Below are 26,108 nucleotides of genomic sequence, written 5' to 3'. Positions count from 1 at the left end.
ATGAAATTTAAATTGCAGCTACACTTTAAAAGGACTTGTGCTTTCTTGTTCCTTGCTATCTTTTCTCACTACCTCCTATAGACTTGACCCTTTTCTTGACCTGCACTAGAAATCAAATCGCCCGTCTCGTTGCTATTATAACGTGGATTTCATACATTAAAAGGATTCGAACCGAATTGTTAAGAAAAATCAACCTTTAGTGCATTCCAGTTGATGTAGATGATCTGAACATTCTAAAAAATGGTTCCCTTCAAAGCAAGTGGATCAACGGCAAAATGGAAGAATTTCAATTTATTTTTTTACGTTGGAATACAAATTGCTGTCGTTCAACTTTACTTTTTCATCTTAACAAGATATATACAACTTTGTTTGTTGATGTCTTTTGGGGTTGGGTTGAGTTCAATGCCCAATTGGTCCATGTCCAAATTCAATTAATTTCCATTTGATTGTATTCATGTCTTGATTAGGTTCATAATGCTTAATTTCCTAATTAAACATAAACCTTAATTAATTAATATAATAAATGATTCACAAGCCCAACCAATTAATCTTAATTAATTAGTCACAAGTTTTAACTAATCAAAATAATTAATGTTTGTGAATTCCTATTAAATAGGCTTCAAATTAAACAAATCTATTATTTAATTTCCTATAGGTCGATTTCATAAAATCATCCAACGAATCAATTAATTTAACTCTTTAAATTAATTGACATCTTGTTCTAAATTAATTCAATTAATTAATTCCAAGAATTTCATCATGTATTTGTGTGCGACCTTTTAGCTTCACAATTTAATTATATATTTGCGTTTGTATCACATATAATTTAATTCAACTACTTTTTTATTTTTTTCAATAAGCAATATTATTTTAGATGTATGTAATTTTACATAATGTTCAATGTAAAATAAATTGTATAATACAAATAATACATTCAAGTAATTTTTTATTTTTCAATAAGTAATATAATTTTGAACTTAAATACTTTATTTTTTTTTATCTAAAATAAATTATATAATACAAAGAATATATTCAAATAAATTTTATTTTTAATAAGTAATATCATTTATTTAGATTTAGATGTTCTAACATAGTTTTCGATCTATAACAAATTATATAATACAAATAATACATTCAGCTAATTTTTATTTTTTTTTCAAAATGTAGTATCATTTTAAATTAAGGTACTTTAACATAATTTTGGTCTAAAGTGAATTATATAATACAAATAATACATTCAATTAATATTTTTATTTTTTGTATTTCTTATATAGAGTTGGTATATGCAAAATTGTTTAAAGATTTTTACATTTAAGACCATAATTTTCTAATAGCTACTAGTATTAACCATAAGTATATAAATATAAACAAAATTAGAAAAACTAACGGGGAGGGTTCAAACCGAGTCTGCAATAAAACCCGACCAGCCCTAAACCCAACCGGGTTTCACTTCATTGTATCTTGACCCAACTTATACCGATCAAGTGTACCAAACCCACCCTAACCACACGGGAACCCAAGCGGGGGCCGACTTGCCCAGCGTATTGCCATCCCTATCTATGATAGACCAGATGCAGATTATCATCCTTTGGTTAGAATGAAAGGGTGGTTTTTACCACCTATAGAAAAAATACCATTCAAGAACTACATGTCAATTCCTTTTCAATTTCTTTTCAATTCCTTTTCAATTTCTCAAATTAGCTATTGATGTCTGTGCTAATTGGTATTTACATTGCAAACACATGAGAGCTAGCACCACCAGGCAACAAATAACTCAACAGTAGAATAGAAGTTGCACCTTTGCTGCCTAATTGAGTTGTTCTTTCCCTGTACGACAAAAGGAATTTGAAGACAAATGTAATGACTTTTCTGTAAATTTTTTGTCCCCACTTTCTCTATATCTATGCTATGAGGTACACCTCCGCATTGGTAATGATCAGGAATAGCCATAGATTGAAACACCATTAAGCTCCAACCGGATGCTTGCTTAGCTCTTTCCTACTCCTACCTCTGGACAAAGAGGAGAATCTAGCATTTCCTTCTTTTCAATCATATACGGAAGGAAAAAGACGGTTCTCGTCTGTGATTGGGGGAGATAAGGGTGGGACAACTATTTCTTGGAATGTAGAGTTAGTTACTTCTAGAGATTTTCTAGCTTTTGTGTGAGATTTTTTATCCTTACCAATTTTTCTTGACTGATAGCGTACAAAGTCAGTACCAGTAGAGGAATTACTGCTCTCAATGGATACTAAGAATTTGTCCTTTGAGTGAGATTCTTGTGCAGATGCAATGATATGTCGAAACACACCAAACTCGGTCAAACCTTGGATGATGGTCTAAAAAACATAAACATAAGCAATGGAAAGCTAGTTTGATTAATTACCAATGAATGGATGTGTTAATCAGGCGTCTTTTTTGCAAACAGGTGTATCCAAATAAAGCTTACCTTGGGAGCATGAATGCGTGTTAAAATTCCCTTTTTCAATAACTTCATCTTGAGGGTTTCATCACCCCATACAACATGTTCACGATACCTGCTGCAACAAAATGCAATTGTTCACAAAGCAATGAAGCAATGCATGAATCTTGGAAATGTCTCTGTTTAAGAAACAACAGAAAACAAATAGGTCTTGGAGCACAATGCAATGAAGCAATGCATGAATTCTGGAAATGTCTCTGTTTAAGAAACAACAGAAAACAAATAGGTCTTGCACAAACTCCGCAATTCATGTACACTGAATAACTGAATAAAGATAACTTAGGTACTTGTAATGATTTCATCATTACCAGTTGAGCATTCCCTCATTTGTGGCAGTTGAGGCAATTATAAAAGCCTGCAAATAGATGAGTAATACCCATCAGAATCAGAATGGATGGAAAAATAATGAAAATATTCATATTAATTCCACTAAGCTAGAATCCGCGCAGTTGAGCAATATAGTAGCTATTGACTAAACTCAAAGGAGTAGTCACTCTTCAAAAATCACAGCACATAGGGAAAAATTTGACACGTAATGCTCAACAAGTTGTAAATAACTAAATAGAGTGCAGGTGTTCAACTCTCTACCGCTCTATCAAACTCCAACATAAAGCATTGCTTAACATCTTCCTTTGTAGGCTTACAATCACATCGATCACGTCTAGAAGTCAAATCCGAGAACTTGGCATATGTATAATGTAAAACAGCAGCCTCTTCCAATTTGATCTCACTGTCAACCATTGTCCAAAAGTGTATGTAAAAAATAAGTCAAGGAATATAATTGTGCGGTTCCCAATGACGCAAAAAGCAAATAAAACCACTTAAAAGAATGCATGTGGTATAAAAGTGACTAAATCGAATTATACCTAGGAGTTTTCATGTAATTGCTCCATCTATGTGCACCATTTGGACGAAGATGATCTTGCACTCGAGCAGCCGCTTTCCCATTTCCATATGTCAAAAAATAGTTTGGGTTGCCACGGGTTGAATCCTTATACATGTCAAAATAAGTGTCTTTTGTTAAATGGTCGTAATTTTTCTTGAACATAGAGACCTATGAGGCAGATGAAAATAAGAAAATCCGTCAGTTAAAGTAGATCAAGTGGAATATCATGGACTAAAAGGTTCTCCACTAAAATCACTTTTAAAATCGCCATTTGTATCTATGAAAAAGGGAAACACTAATTTGATTTGTTCAGGTCAAATGAAATAAATGCTATCATCCCACCAATGGAGAATTAAGCAATTTTTGCTAAATCCAGCGGGAACAACCTACAATATACATAAGGATATGATTCTACAGAAAAGAATCAATTGTAGTTACAATATTGCCAGACATATTTACAAGTTTATTATCACTATTATTAACGGTGAATAATGACAAGATATTTTAAAAATTACCTCCGTGAAAGGTTCCTTGATGTCATCCCTTTCAACACTGCTCTCCTGACAATATTATATAATGATGAAACTTGAGAAAAGTCGTAGTTATAAATCTTCCTATTTCCTATTTGACAAGAGTGATTGAATTAATATCAACGGTTTTGCCATACCAATATAAACATTAAACACATATAACCAAGTTAATTTGATACCTCAATAACATAAACAAAAAAATACTAAACTCCTTACATAGTTGGGAAAGACAACCATGTCTATATTCTCAGGCACATCAAGCATTAATTGCCTTAGAGAGTATTCACGAGCACCAGCTGGGTGTATCAATTCATCTGTGTCTAAATGAAGTATCCAGTCCATGCCAGCATCCTAAATCCATACATAGATAGGTAATTAAATCTTCACATGAGTAACTTCTTTTGGACTAGTATAAACCATACCCTTGCCATGACTATGGCCATCTCCATGTTAAGGGATTGCTTCACAAATAGCTCATAATTGCAAGGCTTGTAAAAGAAACTTGACAACCAAGTCTCATTCCAGATTCGGCTGAAGTGGCAAGAAGAGATGCTTGTAAGTTGTAAAAGACTATAGTGACTACTAACAGTTCAGATGAGAAATTAGCAATGGAATAGACAAATTAGTTATAAAAAATAAGTTGGTATTCGATATGTTGAGAATCAATATGTACTGGTACAAGATATACAAAACTTAAATCATTCCTCCACATTCTCTCTTTCTAAAAATTCTTTTTTGTTGTGAAGTCGATGAAAAAATAAAAGAATCTACAGAAACTTCCAATGACACATCATTTTTAATAACCAGTGTTTAAACCATGACATAGTTGACATGACTTACCTCTTAGCTTGTTGTTCTTCTAGCTCTTTAGTTCGGTAAATTACTCTAACACCCTACAAGGATAAACAAACTATACTAATCCCGGAAATAAATTTTAAACTTTCAATATGGAGCATGTTTCCAAAAAACTGGTAGAAGTTAATTAATACATGTATTGGTAAAAAATATTTCAATTATATGATTCCTCTACCCTCCCTGATTAATGGGTCGATGCCTAGAAGATAAATAGGCAAGTATATGCCAAGCTTTAGCATAGACTTGGTATATTTACCACACATATTCTATGAATAAAACCTGTCTTAATTTCATCTCACTATTATATAAGGCCAATCAGAAGCTACTTGAGAGGCTACTAACTAAGAAATGTCTTGCAATTCCTTCAAATAACTGCCATATAGGTACAATTAATAACAACATATTTTAAATGCATTTATTGTTGAGCACTTTGAACCTCATACTCCTAACAACTTATTAGAATAAAGTGGCTATAAATTAGGATGATCCATCCAAATCAAGCTACTGAAAAGGCAAATTAGTCTATTTTTTTTTATATATAGATCATTTAGGAAATATAGTGGTAAGGGAAAAGCTATTGTGAGCCAGATAATTCTGCCATTGTCTGTTTAAATCAACTGAACATCCATGAATGTGACACTATTTAGTCTATCATTTAGCTAGCATCCAACTAGTCTTCTGATCCTAACTACAAGGAAAAGTACTAGGCATTCTTGTGCAAGGCAAAAGGTACATTTACAATGTGACGCAATTTGGTCATTCCATGTGGTGTTTTACTCATCAAGAAAACATAGTCTTTATAATCTTTTATCAATCATAAGCATAAATTCTTGTAAACTACAGATATCTAAATGTAAAAAGAAAAAAGAAAAGCAAGAAGAAAATAACAAGAACAACTTGATCAAAGGAACAAAAAAGATAGGTAGGCAGGATACAAACTTACAGGAATTGATTCAAGAACTTTGGAAATGGCAAGAGTTGCAGCTTTCCCTTCGACAAATAGAAAAAAAGTTGACACTCCTATGACTTTGTGATATAACATCCATGGCAGAATCTGCTCCAGGCTAGCAGATGTACTCGTAGTAACACATATCTACGTACATGAAAGCACGAGTAAATAATGTCAACAACAACTAGCTAAAACTATTACCAGAAGAGGAAAATTAGCAAAACCAATAGGAATAAAACTAAATATGGGATTCCAAGAACTTAGATTACTACATCTAAATTCAATTCTCGTTTCTTATTTCCAACTTTAAATTATTACTAATTACTGGGACATCAGTGCAGTTTCAATTAGAAAAAAGATACTTCATATCTATGTTAAGATATTATACAGTGAGTACAGGGTGTCACGATTAGGCCTCCACCTTAATGTGAAAAAAATTGCAATTTTTGTCACATAATCATGACAAAAACTCATTCATCACTCGTTATCCAAAATTTTCATCACACCTTCAGTTATAGTATATTGTACTTAAAAGGAGACCAAATGGCAGGAGAACCATGTAATGCTTTAGCCATCAAAGCATAAAGTATTATTAACCCTCATCATTTCAAAAGTTTCATAAAACCTTTCCTGCACCTCGTCCCTTGGCCTTTATCCAATATTGAATTCATAAGAAAGAGGATTCAAATTAAAGAATTATGAAAATTAGGATAGTTATTATATTATTGCATTTCATAAGCATCTCTATTACCCAACAATAGAAAAGAAATAACATCCCATTTTACTTAGAGAAGATTTAACTAAGGTGTGTACTGTAAAGTAGTTCCTTTTTCTTTTCTTCATATAATCTGCTTCTTATCCAAAATTTGAGAATATATAAAAATCAATTTTTCATTGAATAATCACGCAAAAAATAATAATAATTGACCAAAAAAATCATTTTGATAGAGATTACTATCCCAGAACTAGCAACAATAATAATAAGAAGAAGAATCAAATTATCATTTAATCATAGCAAAAAGGCATTAACCAGAGAAATCAAGAAAGCATCACAAAAAATGGCTAGATTCTCCCCAACAACCGAAACAGTGCAAAAAAGTTTGGATGAAATAAATAAAATATAACTCTAACTAAGAAAACCACAAACCGTTTCACATTATCCTAAATAAAAAATGTCCAAAAACAGAACAAACCAAAAGAACCAGAAGCAACATAAAATGGAAAAAATAGAAAACCTTAGGTTTGCGATCCGGTTCGAACTTGAACTTTAAGTCTTGGTAATGCGGAAATATGGTCATATTGATGTGTCCCATCAGCATGGAGCAATCAGAAGAATGAGATGATGAGTGGCCAAACGTGGCTAGAGGGGAGGAGTCAATTCCGAGGAATTTGAACGATTCATCAAGGAACTTTTTGAAAATGGGATCATCAATGCCGCCACCGTGCCATTGGAGGAGGAATGCGAAGAGGGCTAAGGAGAGAGGGAGGAGAACGAGAAGTAGGAGGAGCTTTGTAGGGAATGAGTGGTGCTTGACCGCAAAGGACAATGATTGGATAGAGGAGTACAAACTCGCCATTGGAACAAGAAAAGGTTGGCCCTGCATGTGGACTTTTTGTCTTGTAATGAGATGGAGATATACATATATATGGGTAAAACGCGGACACCCTCAACATACGCATAGGTCATTTGCATTGGCCCCTCAATCGTTTTTTTTTATATTTCTTCACCAATCTTTTAAATTTTTTTATATTTCTTCACCAATCTTTTAAATTTATTACAATTTGCGCTTTTCGGGGAGAATGATGGAATATTCCGTGCACGTGTATTTACACACCTAAAAATAATTTTGAATTCGATAAAATAGTATGGGTTAAATGCAAATATCCCCAACATATGGGATCATTTGCATTTTGCCCCAACTTTTTAATAGAACAAAATAAATCTAAAAAAAAAAGAGAAATTGTGAAAATAAATCCAAAAAATTAAAAAAAAAAAATCAATGTCTGATTTGCAAATAATCAACTTCACATTACAAGACAAAATCAAAATAAAAAAGCCATGAACTTTCTATAATATCAGGTGTATGAAACCCCTAAACCAAACAACGAACTTTAAACTTCAATTTACAAATAAAAAACTTCAACACAACCACAAAATCAGCATAACATTATAAAGATTGAAAAAAAATCCAGATGAGAAAACAAGAACTACTCACCGACCCAAATGAAGAAATTAAACTTCAACAACCCAAATGAAAAAAGTCACAAAAGAATGCAGCTACACAACAAAATCAAATACACTCCTATTATATAAAAAGAGGGAAAATTGAACTCAGAATAGAAAGGATAAAAAAAAATCATGTGTATTTTTGTTGGCCCCACTATCAAGCATATATGTGTGTATTTTATTCGGTGCCAATATTAATTTGGCTTGTAATGTGAAGTGGTTTAACTCCGATCAAGCATTAAATTTTTTGAAATTCTTTTCCTTTTTTCTCCATTTTTTCTAATATTTTTAATTTTGTTTTATTTTTTGTTTTTTAAAAAGGTTGGGGCAAGTGCTAATGACCCTATACATTTGGGGAGGGGGGTTGCATTTAACGCTTACAAATTTTACCTAATTCAAAGTCGCTCTTAAGCGCGTGAACACATGCGGACGGAATATCTATCATTATTCCCCCAAAAGTGCAAAGGGCAATAAATTCAAAAGATTGGGTGGGTAAGTAAAAAAGAATGGTAGGAGGCAAAATGCAAATGACACCATTTAGGGGGGAGGGGGTGCCTGCATCTATATATAAGGATAATTACACTCTTCGCTCATCATGAGATTTGGTGTAATTACACATAAATTCTCTATAATTTGGAAATTTTATATCTACTACTCTTGATATTAGCTTCTGCCTAATAAATAAATCATCTGTTAGTCAAAATTCACTATATTTTTTTATATTAATAAAAAATTGAATAAAAAATCGATATTTACTCTCGATTGACTTAATACTGACTTAATGCAGGTCAAATAAATGTTTTTATGTAGTAAACTACCCTTATAATGGTGAAAATATACTTTTCACATGCATTAACATGTGAAGATGTATAAGAGTGATTTGGCTATAATAAAATTTACTTGACCTGCAATAAATCAACAATAAGTTAATTAGAAGTAAATATGAAATCCTTTTTTTAGTAATATCATCAATGAATTTTGACTTAAGGGAAGACTTATTTGTTAGAAGAAGCAAATTCCAGGGTACTAGATCAATGTAATTTTTCAAACCACATAGGATATTCATATAGTTACACCAAACCTCAAGGTGGGCAGTGTAATTATCCATTTATATATATATATATATATGAAAATTGCACGTCACCCCCTCAAAATATTAAGTTTTCGGACTAAAGCCCCTAAAAACACTAAAACAAACTATGCCCCTGAAAATTAATATTTGTTTTACATTACCCCCAAATGATAATAGTGTAGTAAAATTTGATTTTTATGTTAATTTGATATACAATTTATGTTTCTCCAGAACACAATCTTATTTTCTAGACTTTGGGACTTTACGTTCATTTTTCTTATACATCTATTTTTACTTTCATTAAATGTATTATTGTACGTCCACTTTTACTTTTATTTCTCTTATATATCTATATTTTGCTCCCAACCAAATAAATTCTTAGTGTAAAAGTTCTTTTTTTAAATTTTGGTATTATAAACTTTCAAATCTCATAAGTTGTTATGTTATTAGTATCAAAAGTAACAATGCAACATTATAGTTGTCATATATTTAATACTATTAACTCTAATTCACTTTAAAATAGAATTTTCAAAAAGAATTATTTCCACTTGTTTATAAAATAATTGTTTTAGTACATTAGAAAAAGTAATAAAGAACCTTTCTTGGTAAAAACTAGAGCGAACTGCAACGAGTACCCCTTAAATTTGACATAGTTACAAATATCCACTCATTGTTTGAAAAATTATCAGTACTTTCTTGATTTTAGCGATCGTCTAACAATTAACTCAATCTGTTGGTCTTCATTAAGTTTCCATCTTTTGTAGTGAACTAACCAAAATGGTCTTGTGGAATATGAACTATAAGTGGATAATTTTTTTATAATTTTTAAAATATTTTCATCCACCTAGTTTTACTTTTTTATAATTTTTTGATTTTTTTGAGAAAAAAATACAGTAAGGACAAAATGACAATTGCAAACCTCCATCTAGATATTACATAATTTCATCAAACATTAGGAATACTTATAATTTTTTAAACAATTAAAAAATATTTATAATTATATATATCAAATCTCGAGAAAGCTCGTTATAATTCTTCCTAAAACTGAATCATAAGAATTTGAAATGTTATTGTCTATGATAATAAGAATTGGACAATTATACTTCACTGCAACACATTGCAATTTTTTTATTTTTTTAAGATAAATTTTATTTAAAAAAGAAATAGCGTTACAACTTGGTCAAGAATAGCTCCATTTTAGTACATCAAGCTAGTAACAGGCTATTTTTCATAGTCAATATACAGCTACATTCGTAACACAAACAGTCGTTGTCTAACTTGTTCGAGTATGCTAGGAGATCACCGTGTTGAACTCCGAAACCTCCTCATGTTTCGATCTTGCCATATAGTATAAACAAGCGGTGCTAGTAATGTTCTATAGGGTGTATTGATAATATTTAGGGTTAATTACATGTAGACTTCCTTTAAAAATACAAAATTTCAGTTTCCTCCAAAGAAAAATTTTAGATTTACACTTACACCCCCTTTGAAAATTCACTGATTATACATGTGTTTCTTTCCTCAAGGTTGGACGAGAATTGCTGATGTTAGCATAATAATCGCATAAATTTTTAATTTTTACCCCTTATTTAATACTCCCGTGTAATGATTTTGTATTTTTAAGGGGAAAAATATAATGATGTTAGCCTCGCCCATATATATATTGCATTTATCCCTTATAAGTAAAAAAAAAATATTAAATAATTAAAAAAATTGAAAATATATATAATTTCATTTTGCCAACATCAGTATTTTTCATCTAAAACCTAATGGAAGGGGGTCAGGTATAAATAGATATTTTTTTAATAGGTGTAAGTGTAATTTTAAAGTCTTTTTGGGAGAAAGAATCATTTCGTACTTTTAGAGGGGGTCTACATATAATTAACCCTAATGTTTGTGGCATACATGTTTAATTACATGATTCAATTATTGGTAAATTTATTTTATTTCTCTGTATTTTTTTAAACCATTTGTGACGCATAGCTGATAGAACAATATATCATATCATTACATTTGCTCCAATAAAGGGAATATATGTAATTATTTAATTGTATTTTAGAGAATTACTGACCGTACCTTTTGCATTTATTAGCATTTTACGTCTTATAATTGTTCTCCACTTGTGTGTTAAACGCTCTGTAATTTAGAAAATGAGATATCCTCGAAACATAAAATATATATAATATTAACGGATAATTACATTCTTCTGTCATGAGATTTAATGTTAATTATACATAAAATCTCTATAATTTGAAGAATTACATCTAGTACTCCTAATGTTTGCTTCTATATAGCAAATAGATCCCTCCGCTAGTCGAAAATTAACTAAATTTGTTGATATTAAAAATAAAAGTGAATGAAAAATTATTTTTGTCCTCAATTGACTCATTACTGATTTATTGCAACTCAAACAAATTTTTTTCGACCAAACTACCCTTATATCAGTGAAAATATATCCCCTCACACGCATTACGTATGAAGACGTATAAGGATGATTGACTTGGTTATAAAAGTATTTATTTGACCTGTAATAAATCACTAATAGATCAATGGGGGATAAATATAGAGTTTTATTCGATTTTTTTTGTTAATATCAATAAATTCGATGAATTTGACTAACATAGGGACTTATTTGTTAAACGAAAGCAAATTCAGGAATACTAGATATAATTTTTTAAGCTACAGGGGATCTATATGTAATTATGTCCAAGTTTAGGGAAGAAAAGTGTAACTATCCCTAGTATTAACTTGAAAGTCAAATTTTGGGGCAACCATAAAATTTTGATGTTTTAAGGGGCATATTAATTCTCTTTTTGTGGTTTTAGGAGACTTAATACAAAAACTCCATATTTTGAGGGGGTGAAGTGCAATTTGCGCTATTATAATTTGCGCAATTTGCGCTATTATAATTATATGTTTTTAGTGACAAGATTGTTTATTTTCACAGTAAGAAATTTCATTATTTTAATAATTACTATTATTTTATAAAAATTGTTATTAACATGAATTAATGACAAAAAAATACACACAAAAGTTGTCATTAAATACAATTAGTGATTCGTGTATAGTGACAATTTAGTGACAATAAGTAATAGTTGTAACTATTTTATGTTGTCACTAAGTTATCACTATAGATGTGTCACTAATTGTATTTAGTGGCAACTTTATATACATTTTTTGTCCCTAATAATTATATAATGACAAAACAAAAATTGTTGCCACTTAATATATGTTATTAATGATAATTTTAAAATTATTACTTGTTAGTTTGTCACTAATATCATATTTTCTTGTAGTGTAAAAGGGGTTCACTGTTCGTGATTTGACAACTCATGGCGCACTCTCTCCAAAAAATTCCTCTCTTTACCAATGCAAGACTTGAGAAACAATTGTACGTCGATGATAATTTTTTCTTTTAATCCCTTATACAACTCATATCCACATCATTAGCGTTATCTATGAAAAAACCTTACCCTGACATCGACAATGCAGACCAAATCTCGAACTCGCGATGTTCAGAGGATGCACATTGCCCATGAAACACCCGAGAATGAAGCAGGCCGACTCCTACCCCGTGAACATTCACCACCTCATGGGGTGACCCCTTCACACCGTCACCAAGACTCACCCCATGAGCAAGCCCCGCTGAAGGGGATAGCCCTACCACCCTGTGACCAGGACTCTGCCTATGAACAAGTACTATCTCAGAAAAGATTGATATTGCCTTGAGTACTTCAATTACATACACGGCAATATTTGATTTATCCATCAATCTAGTATCTTTTTTTGGATAATTTTATGTTTCAAATAATTTGAAACCCTTGAACTTTTTTTAAGAGAATGATTTGGAAAAATGATTTCGAATGGCTTAATTTTAAAAATATTTCAACGTTCAACAAAATATAGTTCAAAATTAGAATTGAAGAATTTGAAAGTCTTTATATTTAGACTTGTTGAAACAAATTTAAAGGATTTATTATTAAAGATTTGAAATCATAATTCCAAATCTTTCAATCCAAATCTAATTCATCCAACCAAACGAAGCCTAATGTTGCTTTTGGATGAAAGAATTTGATTTGAATTAAAGATTTCAAATAATTACATACTAACATACATTTGGAATCGATCACAACGCCACAAAAATATAAAGTAAAAATAAAAGTTTAAGTATCTGAAATCTTTCAGGACATTAATTTATCCAAACAAGTTTGACAAATTTATTACTACGGATTTGAAGTCCTTCACTTCAAATCCGTCAATCTAAAAATAACATTAGGAAAAAAAATACAAATATATATATATATATATTAACTTGAAAACGAAATTGAAATTTAATATAATTATAAATATTTCACGATTTATTTAGAAAATTATCTAATTTAAATATACTCTTAGGTATAAAGAGCATCTATGCAAACCAAATTATCTCTATATATTTTTTTCTATCTCATCATTATATTTTTATCTCAATTATATCTCAATAATTATTTATTTTCTTCATTACATATATCTTTTTTTCTTATTTACATACTCAATACTTATATTATTTCATTTATTTTTATATTTCCTAACCATACTTTTTTATTTTATTAGAGATTTTTTAAAAATATATTTAAAAATAATATAAATCATTTAAAAAAACTACACGTGTTCATTATCGATTGTGCCACCGCTACTAATATTTATTCATATTATTAGAAAAGTGATATATTAAACATTTATTTTTAATATACAAAATTAAAATTTTAAAATTAGAATTCAACTCTTTTATTTTTTATAACTAACCGTTGTAATCGTCGTCACTGCGTGCATATGCTAATTAATGTTTCTATTTTAAATATATCATAATTAAAGAATAAAATATAAAAGTCAGTGCACCACATCTCATTAAAAAAATTAATTTAAGGGTATTATGATATTATCGACATAAAAAAAATATTAATGTCGCGATGTCACGAACTATTGATTGCGAATGAAAAACCTTTTGTTTTTATATTAACATAAATTAATTTCAAGATTCTTTTCAATTATCACCCAAAGGGGAAAAAAGAAAAAGAATAGAAGATTCTTTTTATTTATTTCTTATATATATATATAATTTTATTTTATTATTTTATTTGAGAAAACACACACACACAAACACAAAATCACAGCACAACCACCCCTCTGCTGTGAAAAACCTAAACCTAAACTACATAGAGAGCAAGAGCAAAGGGAAAAGGATCCCAAATCCCATCAACCCTTCAATCGCTCGGATTCAATTGCAGTATATAATCGGTCGATGCTTCTTCCTGAGGGGCAAACTTGTGTTAAATGTTCTGTTTCTCTCACATGTCTTCTTCAATCTTCTCTATCACCTGTGTTAACTCTGAAAATAAGTTTCCTCATCAAGCCTTAATCTTTTCCAACAGATATCCCATACCTTTTCTTCTTTATTTCATATACCAGAAGTTTTATTCTTAATTTTCGACAAGTCGTTCTTAAATTAACTGGTTTCCGCTATGGGTGACCCTTCAAAGGTCTGTATACTGTTCAGTTTTCTTGTTCCTTTTAGTTAACTTGTTGAGTTATGGAGGGAATTTGTTTTACTATTTTCTCCATGCTTGTTATAAGTTTGAGTTGTTTGATATGGGTCGGGTGGAGATTGATAAAGCTACTTCTTTTGATGGTTTTCCTATTTCATTATTGGTTTTTGGAAGGGGTTGTGTGAATTATGTGGGTCTATCTTCTCTGGCTTAGGTTCTTGGTTTTTTGATTTAGAAGATGCATTTTTGACTTATGGGTTTAGAATGTTTTGGTATGAAGATATTATAGAAGAGATACGGTATGGTTTTCCTTCTGATAAGGAAGATGGAAGCGACCATAGATGGACTAGTCTTAACTCAACTCTCTGGAGATTTATCTGACCTACTTGGGTTATGCTGTGTATACCTCTTTTTTTCATCCTATTAAGGTTGCAATTACCAGGAACTTATAACTATATCTCACAAGTTTTGGTTTTGAATTGGGGATTTGCTACTCCAGTATTATAAATCTAATGCTTGATTTGAGGGCTTATAATGGGAGGTGGCTCATTCATCTATATGGAGTGGACATTCTGTGAAGGTTTGGTGTTTAATCTGAAGAAATTATGGTATATAAATTTTAATTTATTAGGAAAATAGCTATAAGAGCTCCTTTGCGAACTTAGGTGTGGATCCTGTTAGAATGACAATTAAAATCATTGTCATATCTGACAATATATACTATCTTAATTACGTTGGATCATATAGAAAATATTGATCAGTTTAATACAGAATGGTATGACGTAAATAATTGAACCTAGTTAAAAACTGTTGTTTATACTCTATAAATGGGCTTGTATAAGTTGACTCCATGTTCACAGTATCTGTTCTGTATTTTCTTCTTTTGTTTTTGTTTTTTTCTTTGTTTCACGTCTAGGGTCCTTAGACTATATGCTTTTGGTTGCTGATGCACGTAATAATCTGGCAAGTGCTGAAAGTGTTACTTTCACTAATCTGTAGGTCTTGCTTTTTGGGTCATTCAGCGAGGATGAAACCCGTTCTTGGCTGAATCAGACACCTGTGAATGCCCAAAAACCTGGCGGAAGGAAGGAATTGCAAGTGAATTCCTCCAACCTCGGACAGGTATTGACGTTTGGTAGTTTTAGCAGCATATCTGACACACTGGTTGCTGTTCCTAATGGACCTGGAAATATGCACCCCTCTGCCATCCAGAAAGACAATAAGGATTTATGTGCCAAATCAGCTACTGAACTCTTGCCCAGTGTGCCAGAAAATGGAAAACTTCATAATTCCAATCATTCTCATCATGGAGACCATGAAATAACTGATGGGATCAACTTTCGTGCACTACATGTGTCCGATATTGACAGCGAGACAGATGGAAAGTCTATCTCAGAATTGCCGGATCATGAAAGCATAAACTTGAATGGTGGCATCAATAATCCTACAGTTGAAGCACATCATAAGGAGGCTCGCCTGAAGACAGATGTCCCTGTTTTAGATACTCGTGAGATATTACCTCGAGGCTTGATCAATTCCGGAAATTTGTGTTTCCTCAATGCAACATTGCAGGCTCTTTTGTCTTGTTCTCCATTTGTTCGGCTTTTACAGGGACTAAAAAACCGTAACATTCCGAAGGTTTGCTGTTTTACCCGTTCGCCTTTTTTTTCTTTTTTTGTAACATAGCATTACCAGTACATTGTTTCCACACTGAATCATTAAGAAGATCATATGTAAATCTCTTTAGGTTGGCTATCCTACATTAGCTGCATTTGCTGAGTTCATTGGTGAATTTGATATGGTCAGTGGAACCAGTGTAAAGAAGAAAGATGTCACGGTACTTGAAATTGGGAGGCCTTTCAGTCCTACCATGTTTGAAGGGGTATTGAGAAAATTTACTCCTGATGTATCCAGTAGCATTTCGGGCAGGCCTAGGTCTGTTCTTCTAACTCCTCATTTTTGTTTCTTTTCAGATATGGCCTGATGAAATGTTTGCCAAGAAGTTGGCTTGGAAAATTCCATATTGCAGTTCATTATATTCTCATAAATAGCATGTAGCTGCACTAATTTCTCATAGGGCTCAGAGGAATCAATTGTAGGTGTATCTATCACTATGAAATTGTTGTTGAAATGGCATGTTGATTGCTATTTTAGGTCGCATATGGTCTTTGTCCGTCACTCATAGAAAAATGGCGCTTTTCTACTTTTGTTTCTTTTAAAAGTGAAGTAATCACATTTATTACTGTCCTTCACAGACAAGAGGATGCACAAGAATTCTTGAGTTTCATTATGGATCAAATGCATGATGAATTGTTGAAGCTTGAAGGCCAGTCCCACTTCGACGGGAGAAATTCATCTCTGGTTTCTACATCAGAAGATGACGAGTGGGAGACAGTTGGGCCAAAAAATAAATCTGCAGTTACGAGAACACAGACTTTTCTTCCCTCAGAACTCAGTTCAATATTTGGTGGACAGTTGCGAAGTGTTGTGAAGGCAAGAGGTAAGTTATCTGGTGATTGATAGCTCTCTCCTTCTGCACTCATGTTGTTTTCTAATCGCGAATCTGAATCATGAATATCTCAATAGCACTGAAAAATTGTCTAATATTGAACGAATAATGTGTTTAGAGGTACTTCTGTCCTAAACTCTTAAGTTTTTTTCTTAATCATGCCTTGCACCTCATATTGTTTAGACACATTGGATAGGCATGATGGATTGTGTCTTCTTATACGCTTTTCTGCATGTTGCTTATTTTTCCTATAAATTTAGAAGCGCCTTTGGTCTCCATTGTTATTGATATTACTTTCTGGAAACCAAGTCTCACTGCAAGCCACACCCTTGGTTGAAGCACCTTCACTCTTAACAACCTCTAAATCGCTGCTGAGATTCAAGAATATGTGATTGAAGTTTCTTTGATGCAGTTAAGATCACTTTTGACAACTAAACTCCTTACTGGAATTTCCAGATGATGACCTGGCTCAGTTACAGAGAAAATCAAACACAATTGTGATATATATATGAAGTTGATATATAATACATGACCTAAGAACCTCATAATGAGGTTTTAGCACTGGCTATGTCTTAGTGATGTGACCCTCTTGTCTTGGCTCTGAACCATAGCCTTCTAGACTCTTGTACTAACACCTAACAGCTGTCATATGATGCCTACCTACTCAGAACGACTTTTATCGTTATGATTTCTTGAAGATTAGGGTAAGTCATTCGTGCATCAGGGCCTCTAGTCTGTTGTTTTACTTTTGGATCTTGGTGGTTTTAGTGATGCACGCATATATAATGCAACTGTGGAAACTAAGTCTATTTAGTTCAGATATTGAGGTAGCAAGCCATGTAACAATCTATAGGGGTCACATCTCGAGTTAATAGGATTGTCAAATCTCACTCATTGGGAATTGGGATATGGATTTTTGTAGAGAACAGGAAACTCCATCACAAATAGGATTGGAAAATGTGTAAGTGAATGGGACTGTCAGTCCCCTGAGTGGCTCACAGGTGGCATGAGATTGTGATCTTTTAATTATGCAAAGGAAAGTAGGATATAGAAGAAAAATTATGACTAGCTTTGTAAGTTGTTAGGCTTATGACTCCTTTCAATCAGATCTGAACAAGCTGTAAAAATATTCCTTTGAATTGTTTGTTGAACCAAGGCCTGCACAAAAGCGTGTCTTTCTTTGTTCGGTTTTTCCGTTTTATACTTGGTTTCCGCAGTTTGAGCAATACCATCCGGTAATAACATAAGAATTACTAAAAAGGAGTCTTGTGGCTAGTATTTATTGTTACATGTTCAAAAGGATGAGGAGGATGTGAACAGTCTTTGTTTTGTGAATTATTCATGATATCTGGTGTATTTTGTTTTATTTTGTTGAGGTGTGTTGGCCTCCACCAGGTCATGTGTAATTGATTAAGAGTGTTTGCTTGGGTGTGGGGGGTCGTTGGCAGGTAAAATGTTTGGATAAACCTAATTTTCCTCCTAGGATTGTTTTGTCAGATACAAATATGAGAGGCCTGGCCCCAGTGCTCTTGCTGGCACTCCATGAGTCGATTAATTAATTATATTTTCATTTTGACCTGTAAAGGGTTGGCTGTGCAAAATTAGTAATTCAGTGAGAGATCTAAATTTCTTTTCTAACGGGTGTTTGTCTTTTTGATGAATAGGTCTTAGATTTGAATGTTTTTTCACAAACAACTGGAGTTTATAGATCTTATTATCGTGAATTGATTGAGATTTTTGTCATACTTGTTATGGACAGGGAACAAAGCCTCTGCCACGGTTCAGCCTTTTCTTTTGCTCCATCTGGATATTTCTCACGAAGTTATTCGAACTATTGAAGATGCCCTTCATTTGTTTTCAGCCCCAGAAACACTTGATGAGTACCGGGCATCATCAGCAGGAAAGGTAAGTTTTCACGTACTTCTATATCATATCATTATTGATGATAGGCCAATAATGTTTCTTGCTGCTGAGGAAATTTGCTGTCAATATGTGCTTGTGCACTTGCCTAGCAAAGCGTTCTTGATGAGAACATGTCATATTTTTAGTTCCCATGTCTATCAAACATTATGCTGGACTGAAGGATTAGTAAACTGTGATTTTTTAATTGTTTGATACTGTGTCCTTTTTAATGTCTGTTTGATGTTATGTTCATTCACTTTATGTTGACCAGGACTGTATGAGACCCACAAAAATTCTTTTCATTTTTCTTAAAAATGATTTTGATAAACTTATGTTATTGTTTATCTGTTGTGGTTAATTTCTCTAATGAAGCTTTCCTGATGCTTTGCATAGACATCCTTCAATATTTAGACTTAATCATGGAAAAGCTTAGCAGGGAGCTTGTTCTTGGCTAAAATTACTAGGTAGATAAAAGTAAATCAGATGAGCCATGGTGTTAATTTCTTGTTCTGATAAGTGAGTACTGGAAATTTAATTGTTCTCCAAGTCCCCAAAAAGTGAAAAGCTGTGTGACAAGAGATCACTAGAAATAAAGGGCAAACTGAACCTTTGAGTAACTATAGGCAGTAAATACTGGGGAAATTAAATATTGGGGGGTGGACCCTATGACCAATGCAATAGTAGTTACATGAGAAGAATAAGTCAGTGTGATGATGGCCGTAAAGTCCTGCATAATGGTCTGCTCACAAAGAAGCAAATCTGATAAAAAAAAATGGTGACGTAAATAAAAAAGCTATCTGTGGTTCCTCGATGATTCAGAAAATTGTAAACTGGCCCTCACAGAAATAAAATTAAAGTAAAAAAGTACATGTAATGGTATATAAAAATTAGAAATAATTTTCAAATTGGGATGTGGTATTAAGTTTTTAGCTTTTAACTTATTCACCGCAGCAATTTTCTTGGCAACTTTTTATTAATAAAGGGCTGATTTTCGGTTATATATGGGTAATAGATCATGCTTTGGCGCTAATGTAGGTCAAAATTGGCAGGCTCTAACAGTGACATTGTCTCATTGAATTTCAGGCTGGAGTTGTGTCTGCCAGAAAATCTATCAACATACAAGCACTTCCAAAAATAATGATCTTGCATCTGATGCGTTTCAGCTATGGAACCCATGGAAGCACCAAATTGCATAAGGGTGTGCGCTTCCCTCTTGAACTGGTGTTAAGCCGTGACCTGCTTGTTTCCTCTTCTGTAGAGGTATTTTCTCTTCATTTTCCACTTTTGCTTCTTTGATGTGTATCAATAGTTGTGACTATTCAGTTGCGATAAGATAACTTATGTGAGATGAGATCAAATCTTGAATATGGAATATGTTTTGGTCTAGTAATCAATTGTGTATGAAATGATGATCTCTTTGCTTGCAATTGAAAATCATCGTGCTCTTTGCTCATTGGGGCCTAGTTCTATTCGAAGTGTAATAATCAATTGTTAACAGTGTGAATCTCTTTTTGAGCTGTAGGCTTTTGTCTGTGCAGGATAAGGGCATTAGAATATCGAAATTAAATTGCAAATTATGTTGAGACAAATGGAATATGATATTAAGAATGAAACTTGATAAACATCAAACTTGTCTCTTTCATCCACAAGTTTTTCCCTGTCAGGAAGCTTCTTGAAAAATTATTCACTGGTTCTATATGATGACCACCATAGACGCCCTTCATAGATTTGTATGTTGATCCATACATTAAGCAGGGTTGGTTAGACAAAAAAAGGTGAGATCCAACAATTGATGTAGTACTTTACTGTTCAAGTGTTGTGTACCTCCCTCTGCCTTTCTGTTCTTTTTGCTTGAGACCTACACTTGTTTCCATTTCCCACATTCTATTTTCCGTAAATCATTAGAGTTGGAGAGGTGATATATGGCACTTTTTGTTGTTTTCTTGCAATCAGTCTTTATTAATGAATACCCTTAACCAAATGTGAGAAGGCCGATTTGTGAATTAGAACTTCTATTCAAATGTGCAGGGCCGAAAGTATGAACTTGTCTCCACAGTAACACATCATGGGAGGGAAGCATCAAAAGGGCACTACACTGCTGATGTCCGTTACCTGAACGGCCAGTGGTTGCGGTTCGATGATGCATCTGTTACTGCCATCAACACAAGCAAAGTGTTACACGACCAGGCTTACGTTCTCTTCTACAAACAAGTATAGAAGCAACGGCAGCTCTAACTCTGACTATTTATTTAGGAGCTACTTCAGCTTTCGTCGTTGTAGAGCCTTGATAGTGTTGCCAACGGTTGCTTCTGAGAAATGCTGCTGAGCGCTTCCAGCTGCTACAGACAGATGTAAGAAAGTTTTGTTCGTCTTTAGTGGAGATTAATGTTATTATGTTCCATGCTTCCATTTGATGGGGAAAAAAGTTTTGTTGTTGTTGCTGTATGTGATGAGTTTGAACGTTGTCGTGTAGAGAGCAGAGTTATTTTGTAACTTTTAGAAGACAATATAGTTAATTTGATTCTTCGGCATGCATAAATTTTGAGCAGTGTGTGCTAGACAACTGGACAAGCACACAAATATACAGAAGTATACACTAGAAAGGGATAATCAGTTTTTGTTGTGATTGCTATGGTGATTCCAATCATCAATCCTGTGCCTGAAGATTAATGCTTGGGATACCTGAACCAACAAGGCTGAATTGCGGATTAGAAATAATTACATCAATAATTTTCTTTTATGATATTATATTATACACATCTAACAAATGAGAAATGTCATTTATAATGTATGCGCATAAAAGATGAACGGTTTCTGTCCGTCTAAATCACAGAAATTTTTTCATCCAATCCCAACAACTAATTGACATAATATACACTTTGAAGTCGATATTAATGAATTGGATGACCTACGCAAAAGGAAACAACCACCATTTCAAACTATCCTAAGAAATTCCCAGAAATTTCCACACACACAAAAAAAAGAAAACCTATGTTTGAATTAACAAAACACAAACTCTTGATGCAAACTCTGGAAAAATGAAGCCTTGCCTTGCTTCAGCTCTTCCTCTTCCTCTTCCTCTTCTGTAAATCCTTAAAAGAACCTCTCAATCATGTCAAGACATTTACAGACATGACAACCATCAACCATAATTGTTTGAAAGCTGCATAATCTAGGTTAATTGCAACAGACTCCTCTACCAAAATACTAATAGACAAAAACCGTCTTTGAACAAAAATAAGGGCAACGTGACCTCTAAACTTTTGAGAAGTACTTTCTGAAAGTCAGGAGGTTGCAGTGCCCTTTTCTTTGTTCAGGTGGACTTTGCGCCTATTAGTGTTTTTATTGGGAGATAAAATGCAATTAACTGCATCATCTAATAACATCTTGATTCAAGAAAGTGTTCAAATTCTCTGTGTGTCACTTGCACTGAAGATTTATCATATCCATCAGCAGATTAATTGGGAATCCACCAAACTCTGATAGTTTTATCAAGACTTCCACTATATAGCATTAAGCCACCCCCTACTTTTACTTGTGAAGCCTGCAAGCACTTGACAGGCCCTTCATGCCCTTTGATAACCATATGCCTAAACAGCCCTCCATTGATCTCCCTCTTCCATATACAAATGCTTCTATCTGCTGATCCACTGCACAAGAACTCCCCCATTAGGCACATACACAATACCGATGATTCATGCGCTTTCACCTCAATAACTGCCTTCCAACTATTCAAATCCTTATTTGCCAACCATCCGACCACGAAACCATCCGAACCCCCTCCATAAACTAATCTACCATCCTCAGTTACCACCACAGAATTCAATGAAATGTCCTTATGCCCCTCTAAAATCCCCTTAAGAGAATGCATGCTGTTCTTGCCATTCTTCCCCCATGCCTTGATCTTTCCATCGGCAGAGGATGAATACACAATCCCATTGCTCGCCACCAGCCCATTTATGGCGTCATCGTGTGCCTTAATGGATTCCAAACACTTGAAATCAGACATTCTCCACACTTTAAGTGTCTTATCCCAAGAACCAGAGTATATTAGCCCGTTAGAGACCGCCAAGCAAGAAATGCTGTCAGCGTGTTCTATCCACAAACACTTGTGATGCCGCCTGGTCTGAACGTAATTGCTTTGCTTCATGAACTTCCCCAAATAGTCCTTTCTAGTGGGAAGAGTGTCAACAAGCCTGAACACATTTTCAGAGCTTCTTGAGACCTTCCACACTCTAATCCTGCTGTCTTGATGGGCTGTGAAAACCTTGTTTCCAGCAGAGATAAGGGCCTTCACAGAACCATCCCCTTGCCCAAACTTGGTGAACTGCCTCAAATCAGGCTGCTGCCACACAATGATGTCCCTGCCCTGTGAAGCACTCAAGATGAACTCTCCACAGAGTGCCAAGGAAGAAACTGAACCAACATGGCCTGAAAGAACCGCCAACGATTTGTAGGATTGGGAACCTGAAATGGGCATTCTTGAAACCTTGATCAAATTGAGATCTTGATGCTCCTTATATCTGGAAGAAGATTCCGGGCTCTCATCTGAATCACTGCCGCTTCCCCCACTGCTGCTTGGTGAGCTTGAACAAAACAAAGGGCTTGAGAAAGTGGAATCTTGAACAGGAGGGCTGATTGAACGAAACATGATTATGAGGTGATGCCTTTTCTGCCAGAAATGTGGAAAAAGAGAGGGTGAATGTGAGTAATATATATGAAGTGGTAGGAAGAGACGGCTGAAGAAATTTGCAGAAGGAAGACTGAAAAAAGGCTCCTGCAAGAAGAAGGTAGAAATCACGGATTTCTTGGGGTTGAGATTAATGAATTATTGTGAAGGGGTTGGAAGGGGGGAAGGTGTAACGGCTACTTTGACAAAGAAAAAAACTACCAAACTCAAAAGAGAGATCTTTTATCACAAGTATTGGATTTCTTGTTAGCGATAATTACCCTCACCTCCTATCAGGTTTGGCGTAATTCTATATAAATTTTTATAGTTGAAAATTATATTTAGCATCTTTGATGTTTGTTTTCGTTTAACAAATAAGTCCATCTGTTAGTCAAAATTTATTAAATTTACAGATATTAAAAAAAACATCGAAAAAAATTCTATATTTACTCCCGATCGACTTATTACTAACTTATTGTAGGCCAAATAAACTTTTTATGATCAAATTATCCTCATACATCTTCATGCATTAATGCATGTGATGAGATGTATTTTCAACGATATAAGGAGAGTTTAGTCTGAAAATACTTATTTGACTTAGAATAAGTCTGTAGTAAATCTGTAAAGTATTAATTTTCATTCAGTTTTTTTGTTATTATCAACAAATTCAGTAAATTTTGACTAATAGAGGAACTTATATATTAGATGGAAGCAAACCTCAGTGGTGATAGATATAATTTCCCAAACCATGGGTGGTTTACGTGTAACCACACCAAATTTCAGGGGTTGAGAGTGTAGTTGTCCCTTTTGTGTTGGTGGAAAGGTACTCTTACAAGCTACTTATGATTTTGAGGGTATGTCCTGACTCGTGATAGTGACTATTCAAATTTTTTAAAACAAAAATAAGTAAAAAGTTTAATAATTTTATCTCGAATACTTAATTTTATAAAAATTTAATTGTTGGATTGAAACATTGGTTAGATAATATTTTGCAATTTTTAAAAGAAATGAATTCCAATGTTAGGGAGTAAGTAGGTAGGAAGAAAGAAGCAGACAAAAATGACAAGTGTATTCATTTTTCATTATTTCTTGTCAACTTTTCAAAGGAATTTCCACACTTTGTGTTCTATTTTAAATAGAATGGATAAAGATTTGTCTAACTCCAATTTTTATATTCATTTCTTTGTTATTGTTTTTGTGGTTGGTCACTGCCCTCTTTCACTCTCTCTTCCATTCTCAAACTTTTTTTAAGGTAAATCAATAAATTAATAGATAAATTGCATAACACCGTCTGTGTTTTGATAAACAATATACAATTCTTTATAATTTTTTTTAAAAAAAAACTTATATTATTTAAAATATAGTAAAAGAAAACCCCTCTCTATTAAACACTAATGGAGAGTATTTAACGCGCGCTTGTACGAAAAGAGCTTTTTTTTTTTTTTTTTATCATTTTGGAGGGTAATTTGAAGTGTACATAATAACTATTTTTGCCCTTTTTATATTTAAACATATTTTAATAAATTATGTATAATTGATTAATTTAAATTGCTTTAGTAAGTTATGTATTTGATTAAATTATAAATATTATTTAGTTTAAATATACTTTAATAAATTATATTTATTTGTCCAATACATTAATTAAGTATTAAATAATTAAAAAGTATATAAAATTTTTAAAAGTTTAAATTGTAAATTGAACAAGCACATTAGTTAATATACTAAAATTTACTTTTAAAATTTAAATATTTATACAAATATATGAGATTAATTAAATGCAATCATAATTTAGTTTATATTTGTTTGTAGAAAATATTAATTAAATATCAAAATACATAAAAAATTGTATCTAATTTTTTAAGTTATATTTTTTTATTATAAATAATATTTAAATAAAAATTAGAAATCTATCTAAAATTTTAATAATTTTTATATTATTTTTATTTCTTAAAAAAAATAAATATTTTTACTTAATATTTAAAATAATTACAAAGTAATATTTTTTTATTCTCCACACCTAGTTTGGGGAACGGTCGCCCATTTCTTCTCCAGCGACAGGGGCAACATCGCTCGCTGTCGTTGCCCAAAAGAGCGATCAAGAACCCCCTTCTACACAACAATTGAAGAGGTCTCCCCCTTTTGAGGGTAGCGCAGAGGCTGCACCCATTGCCACCTACATAATGTATATATATCTATATTATATGTATATGATAAGGGAGGTTTAACCCAAAAGACAAGTTTACCCTACAATAAGGGCAAAATAGATCTTCGACACTAAACCTTTGAAAAAGAAAAGAACCCCATTAAAGTGCTCTCATGGCTGATAATATGCAACTCCAATTAAGGGATATCAATTAACTGCCATCAGGGAGCATGATCTAAGCTTAATCACTACTTATCAACAGTTGCCTAATAAATATGGGGATAGTTTATAAATATGTGTGGAGACATTCATAAAAAGGTAATGTTTACATGCACTGAAATCATCACTCTATCTATCCGTTC

The 26,108-nt window shown here is 32.8% G+C and overlaps 3 protein-coding genes across 3 annotated transcripts; 1 reads left to right on the top strand and 2 right to left on the bottom strand.

Moving 5' to 3' along the window:
- Positions 1–1,769: 1,769 nt before the first annotated feature.
- On the bottom strand, positions 1,770–7,276 carry LOC105172225 (glycosyltransferase-like At2g41451). The gene is made up of 11 exons (XM_011093598.3): positions 6,935–7,276; positions 5,694–5,843; positions 4,736–4,788; positions 4,318–4,426; positions 4,112–4,246; positions 3,881–3,925; positions 3,346–3,533; positions 3,068–3,209; positions 2,788–2,834; positions 2,447–2,534; positions 1,770–2,336 (listed from the first exon to the last, which is right to left on the bottom strand). Exons 1-11 carry the CDS (start codon positions 7,274–7,276, stop codon positions 2,046–2,048), a joined length of 1,590 nt encoding a protein of 529 aa, XP_011091900.1. The 3' UTR covers positions 1,770–2,045.
- A 6,844-nt stretch (positions 7,277–14,120) lies between these two features.
- Positions 14,121–21,473, top strand: UBP24 (ubiquitin-specific protease 24). Its single transcript, XM_088885946.1, has 7 exons — positions 14,121–14,517; positions 15,523–16,161; positions 16,271–16,458; positions 16,779–17,023; positions 18,792–18,937; positions 20,018–20,194; positions 20,963–21,473. Exons 1-7 carry the CDS (start codon positions 14,500–14,502, stop codon positions 21,149–21,151), a joined length of 1,602 nt encoding a protein of 533 aa, XP_088742072.1. The 5' UTR covers positions 14,121–14,499; the 3' UTR covers positions 21,152–21,473.
- A 227-nt stretch (positions 21,474–21,700) lies between these two features.
- Positions 21,701–23,798, bottom strand: LOC105172149 (protein JINGUBANG). Its single transcript, XM_011093493.3, has one exon. The coding sequence runs from the start codon at positions 23,583–23,585 to the stop codon at positions 22,392–22,394; it is 1,194 nt and encodes a 397-aa protein (XP_011091795.1). The 5' UTR covers positions 23,586–23,798; the 3' UTR covers positions 21,701–22,391.
- Positions 23,799–26,108: the final 2,310 nt, after the last annotated feature.

This window comes from Sesamum indicum, linkage group LG10 (assembly GCF_026168435.1).
Source record: "Sesamum indicum cultivar Baizhima isolate 11 linkage group LG10, ASM2616843v1, whole genome shotgun sequence".
Lineage (NCBI taxonomy): Eukaryota > Viridiplantae > Streptophyta > Magnoliopsida > Lamiales > Pedaliaceae > Sesamum > Sesamum indicum.
This window is presented reverse-complemented; position numbering and strand designations above follow the sequence as displayed.